Source organism: Lactuca serriola, chromosome 4 (assembly GCF_051521515.1).
Source record: "Lactuca serriola cultivar US96UC23 chromosome 4, Lser_US96UC23_V15, whole genome shotgun sequence".
In the NCBI taxonomy this organism is placed as follows: Eukaryota; Viridiplantae; Streptophyta; class Magnoliopsida; order Asterales; family Asteraceae; genus Lactuca; species Lactuca serriola.
Genome location: NC_136411.1, coordinates 392,681,077 through 392,687,326, shown reverse-complemented (window position 1 = coordinate 392,687,326; position 6,250 = coordinate 392,681,077). Strand labels below are relative to the sequence as shown.

Below are 6,250 nucleotides of genomic sequence, written 5' to 3'. Positions count from 1 at the left end.
CGTATCTATATGTCAAGCTCTTGAAAAAGTAGCACCCATCGTATCAGTCTTGGCTTGGCATCCTGTTTGGCAAACAAATACTTGATAGCCGAGTGGTCAGTAAAAACAATAGTTTTGGATAAAACCAAGTAAGGTCGGAATTTGTCAAAGGCATACACCACAGCTAATAATTCTTTTTCAGTGGTGGTGTAATTCTCTTGGGCTGGATTTAGAGTCTTGCTAGCATAATATATGGGTCGAAAGTGCTTATCAACCCTTTGACCAAGGACAGTTCCTAATGCAAAGTCACTAGCATCACACATAATCTCAAAGGGTAAACTCCAATTTGGTGCAACAATGATCGGGGCATTAGTTAATTTTTCCTTGAAAAATTCAAATGCCTCTAAACACTCTTTAGTAAAAGTAAATGGTGTATCTTTTAATAATAATTGTATTAGAGGTCTAGTTATTTTGGAAAAATCTTTTATGAAACGCCGGTAAAAACCCGCGTGTCCTAGAAAACTTCTAATGCCCTTCACATTAGTTGGTGGGGGTAGTTTGGTAATAGTGTCAATCTTTGCCCGATCCACTTCAATTCCCATTTTGGAAACCTTGTGGCCTAACACTATACCCTCCTTAACCATAAAGTGACATTTCTCCCAATTGAGGACCAAATCGGTTTTTTCACACCTAGCAAGCATTAAGTCAAGGTTTGTGAGACAATCATGGAAAGAAGATCCAAAGACAGAAAAGTCGACCATAAAAACTTCCATGAATTTTTCCACCATATCGTGGAATATGGCTGTCATACACCTTTGAAAAGTCGCGGGTGCATTGCATAGCCCAAAGGGCATGCGCCTATAAGCAAAAGTCCCACTTGGGCAAGTAAATATGGTCTTTTCTTGGTCCATTGGTTCTATGGGTATTTGGAAATAACCCGAGAATCCATCTAGAAAGCAAAAGTAACTATGGCCCGATAGTCTTTCTAACATTTGATCAATAAAAGGTAAGGGAAAATGGTATTTACGAGTGGCATCATTTAGCTTTCGATAATCGATGCACACTCTCCAACCGGTTACCGTTCTTGTCGGAATTAGCTCGTTCTTTTCGTTGGTTATGACCGTCATCCCTCCTTTCTTAGGCACCACTTGGACCGGACTCACCCACGGACTGTCGAAAATGGAATAGATAATTCCCGCATCTAAGAGTTTAAGCACTTCCTTCTTGACTACTTCTTGCATATTCGGGTTTAACCTTCTTTGGTGCTGTACAACCGGCTTTGCTCCTTCTTCCAGATTGATCTTGTGGGAGCAATAAGATGGGCTTATTCCCTTGATGTCGGTGATGCTCCATGTTATGGCCCGCTTCTGCTTCTTCAACACTTGCACTAGCTCTTCCTTTTTAGAATTGGACAGGTCAGAGGCTATGATTACTGGCTTTTGGTTGCCTTCTTCAAGGAAAGCATACTCCAAATGTTCTGGTAAAGTTTTGAGCTCAGATTTTTGGTTCTGATTTGTGGCTGCATTCATGAATTCTGCCTTTTCTAAGGAAGAACTCGGCAAGTAGATCGGCCCTACTCGGCGAGTAGGGCTGTCAGTTTGCTTCACAAATTCTTCAAAATCAGCTTCTTCCAGCAGCCTTTCAATCTCCATTAGGTCTTTTTCTGGATCAAATTCTTCATCATAAATTGTGAACTTGTTGGAATCTTCGCTTATGCATTCCTCCAATAATTCATCAAGCATATCAATTGAGAATGTCGTGTCGTCACTGTTCCTTGCATACTTCATAGCTTGATCTACCCCAAATGTGACTGAATCTTCTCCTACCCACAAGGTCAGCTTCGAGTCCCTCATGTCTACTATAGCACTTTCCGTGTTGAGGAAGGGTCTTCCAAGGATGATTGGAACTTGTGGATCCGCCTCCATTTATAGAATGATGAAATCAGCGGAAAAGACAAATTTGTCCACCTTGACTAGTAAGTCTTCGCATATGCCTCTTGGGAAAGTGACTGTCTTGTTTGCTAAATGAATTGCCATGCGAATTGGCCTTGGTTCTGGGAGATCCAGCTTCTTGAAGAATGAATATGGCATTAGGTTCACACTTGCTCCCGAATCGGCTAAGGCATGAATGGTAGCCAAGTTGCCAAATTGGCAAGGTAAAGTCAAACTCCCCGGGTCGCCCTTCTTCTTTAGTAGCTTATTTAGCATAGCAGCTGAGCAGTTTTCATTGAGGACTACCTTCTTCACTTCTTCCATCTTCCTTCTATTAGTGAGAAGTTCCTTAAGGAACTTTGCATATCTGGGCATTTGCATGACGGCTTCAATGAAGGGTATGTTGATTTGAAGTGCCTTGATATGATCTAGAAACTTCTGATACTCCTCTTCCTGCTTCTCCTTCTTACCTCGGGCTGGGTATGGCATTGGAGGCTGGTACAGCTTTTCAGGGACCTGCTCTTTTGGATTTGGTGGTGTGCTCGCCGAGTCCATACGTGGTACTCGGCGAGTAGGGCTGTCAGATTGTAAATTTTGCTTTTCTGCTTGATTTTCTGCCTCCTCCTTCTGGGATTCCTTGGATGCTTCAGTCTGAATAGGTGCCAGGGGAGTGATTATTTTCCCACTTCTTATTCTGACTATGTTTATGTGCGCCCCTCATGGGTTATTTTCAGTTTTGCTAGGAAGTTCGCCCGGTGACCTTTGGTTGATTTGTTGAGCAAGTTGCCAAAGTTGCGTTTCTATATTATGGATAGATGCTTGTTGGTTCCTTAGCATGGTCCTTGTTTCTTGAATGGCAGCATCATGATCACTATGTCTTTTTTCTGAAGCAACTACAAATTTGGTGAGCATTTCTTCCAAGCTTGGCTTTCTCTCTTGTACCGGCTCCTCCTTTTGGTAGAAACCTCTCCCTTTTTGCCTAAACTTTTCCTCCTTAGCCTTCTTGTACTCTTTATAAGGGAGCCACTCTTTCTTTTGTTTGCGCTAGTCTTCATCATATTGGTCTCCACTTGAGTAACAAACTTGCACCTTCTTGTTGCCATTCTCATCTAAATCACAGTCTCTAGTGAGGTGAGGTCCATTGCAGTTTTCACAACCCACCCGAATAGCATGGATCGTTTGGCCCATTTTATCCATCCTCCTATCCATGGTTTTTAACATAGCCATGACCGCGGATAAGTCTTCAGTAGCTGCATATGCGGCTCCCCTAGTAACATCATGTCTAGGGTTGTGGTATTCTCTAGAGTGTTTAGAGAATTCTTCAATCAATTCTTTGATCACCGGGGGCGGCTACTTTGTGAGCGGGCCTTGTGAGTCTAGTAACTGCCTGGTTGTGACATTGACTCCATCATAAAAGATGAAGACTTCTTGCTGGCTGTTTAGGTCATGGTGTGGGCAGTTTCTTAGTAAGCTCTTGTACCTCTCCCAAGCTTCATATAGCGACTCTCCAGCTTGTTGTTCAAAGTTAGCAATGGCCTTCTTCAACTTGGCTATCTTGGAAGGTGGGCAAAAGTGATCAATGAATTCTTCCTTCATCTTGGCCCATGTGGTGACTGATCCGGGGGAAGTGACTTGAGCCAGTCTTTTGCAGCACCTTTGAATGTCAGTGGAAGCATGCAAAGTAGTTGAGTCTCACGAGGCACATTTGGAACATTGAGGTAATCAGCTACATCATTAACTTCATCCAAATGCTTGTAGGCATCTTCGTGGTCTTTTCCATAGAAAGGTATTTCTTTAAGTAAAGCTAGGATATGACCCTTGAGCTCGAAAGTAGCAGTCGCGGGAATTGCGGGTAGCACAAGTCCCGAGCCAGTGTCGTCGTGCATCCTCTTCTTCCATTCCCCCATGGGGATTTCATCAATGTTAGCCATAGTAATAGCTAACTCTTCCTCGAATTTGGATTCGTGCTCGTATGTAGGCTCCTCTTCTTCCTCGGTCTCGTACTCGATATCTTCCTTAACCGGTTCGTCGATTACTAAAGAGGCGTTGGATGCTCCTGATTTGCTGCTCTTTTTCTTCCCAAAAACAGTCTTCAAGTTAGACAAAGGTGACTTCTTTGGTGTACTTGAGCTCTCCACGTCCTTTCCTTTGTTTCTTTTCAATGCGGATTCAGGATCTTCAAACGGGGGTACCAACAGGGTGTTTGATCCACTGGTCATGAAAGTCCTAAAATAAACAAGATAAAAACGCAAAAAAAAATGCAACTAAAAAAACGAAAATTAATTGCCAAATACACTTGTACTCGCCGAGTAGGTGCGACTGCACTCGGCGAGTATCAGTGTAATTTTGAAGAAATTCTAAACTGAATATTAAAACTAAAACAAATGCTAAAACCTAATTACTAACTACTAAATTGCAATAAATTAACTTTGTGCCAGTAAACTCACACAAAGGATCGAAAAAATTAGGGATTAGATTAATTATTTAGAACCGTTCCCCGGCAACGGCGCCAAAAACTTGATGCGTGTAAAATGCACTTGTTTTATTCCTACTTTTTATTAATAAATTTAGCACACAAAGGCAGTGAACCTGTCTTTTAGTGGTATAGTTGAATAAGTAGGGTGTTGAACTCAGGGAACGGAAAATTAAACTAATGGCTAACTTTAACTAAGCAAATAATAAAAGTAAAAGGTTTTTCTCTAGTTTTGCAAGACCAGAAACTTACACCAAAAAAACACTTAATTATCTAAGTAACTAAAGAAAACAACTAATTCACCAAATTTGATAAAGATGTTTCCGTTTTAGGTTCAACCAATTCACTCCTATGGTTATTTTGAATTTATGATAGATTAATTGTTATTGGCTACCAACTATAGTGGTTAGGTTCATGTTCATTACTCCTAACCCTTAGACAATTAATTAATTCAAGCGGTGATCAAGTGTTTAAACTAATTAATTCCCTAGATTAATGATTTGGATTAAATAAGATTTGTAGTGGTTAAGCAAATTGGTGGTTCAATTAACCTCTTGTTTGTTGGTTTCTCAAACAAGCTCACACATTAATCTTCCCATTATCTTGTTAATCTTAGTTTCATATTCATTATTCCTAAGCATATGATTAAGTGTTCACATAGACATATGAGGTTAACAATTAAGAGATGTTCATGCAGCTTAATTATCTTCCAATTAACAGAAAATAGTTGTGATTAATGCATAAGGTTCTTTAACAAACTTAATTTAATAAATCACCAATAAACAATCAATCAAAAACTAAGAATTAAACCATAGGAGTTACATGGTATTCCCAAAACAGAAACAAAAATGTAATTAGTTCATAGTTGTAGTAAAAACAAAACCAAAAACAGATTTAACTAAGCTAAACATACTTAATTCCTAAAGTAAGTGGAATGATTAACCTAGTTGCTTTGATTCTTCAAGAGATTGAAGATTAGGGTTCCTCAGCTCCTCTACAGGTTCTTCAATCGCAGATGAATCTCCAAAAACGCCAGAAACTATTCCAATCAGATAAAGGCTCGGTTTTTATAATCATCACAAAACAGAGTGTACTCGGCGAGTAGCAGACCCAACTCGCCGAGTAGATCGTAGTTATCCGTCTCGTACCAGGAGTCTTGACTTATCTTCTGAAATATTCTAATGGACTCGCCGAGTAGGCTCGTGTACTCGCCAAGTAGGAAGGCTTTTGTCCCTCATTCTTCATTCTTTGGTCTCTAATTGCTTCCCCTTGTTCCCTTTCACTCCCAAGAATGTCTTTTGGACTGAAAACAAAATTTAAACATTATTAAGTACCTTTTGTCCACATTATACACATAATTAGTTAAAAATGAATAAAAATGTATGCTAAATAATTAACTAATTATGCACATATCAAGGGCCCTAGGGCTTTTTCTTGCTAATTGGAAGAGGCGGGGGTTTAATTTTTGGGATTTAATAGGCGGGTGAAATCTCGTCTTAAAAACGTGTGTTTCATTACAATGTTATAAAGCTACACAGTTAGACGATGCACATTTTATGAAAGGCGCCCTCCGCATTTCCTTTTTTTCTTTGCTGACACTAATTCTAGGGCACTCACAAATGTGTGTCCACTATCCTTCAAATTTTGCAAAATTGACATTATTTTTTAGGGCACGCACAAATGCGCGTCCTCTATCAGCGAGTGTCATTGTTTGTGCGTCATTAAATGGTTGTTTTCTAGTACTGAAAAAAATTTAGATTTGAATCAAAAACTTCATTATGACATAAATTATATCAAGAAATCCATATTTAAATCAAACACCTAAAACCTCAATTTCTAAATGAAGCAGATGAAATGGATTTGATAC

At 39.7% G+C, this 6,250-nt stretch overlaps 1 protein-coding gene and 1 non-coding gene across 2 annotated transcripts; one reads left to right on the top strand and one right to left on the bottom strand.

Annotated features, from left to right (window-relative positions):
• Positions 1 to 1,904: 1,904 nt before the first annotated feature.
• On the bottom strand, positions 1,905 to 2,234 carry LOC145099875 (uncharacterized). The gene has a single exon (XM_079037379.1). The coding sequence runs from the start codon at positions 2,232 to 2,234 to the stop codon at positions 1,905 to 1,907; it is 330 nt and encodes a 109-aa protein (XP_078893505.1).
• A 1,117-nt stretch (positions 2,235 to 3,351) lies between these two features.
• LOC145103517 (small nucleolar RNA R71) lies at positions 3,352 to 3,458 on the top strand. The gene has a single exon (XR_013706604.1). It is a non-coding gene; the product is annotated as a small nucleolar RNA R71 (small nucleolar RNA).
• The last annotated feature ends 2,792 nt before the right edge of the window (positions 3,459 to 6,250 follow it).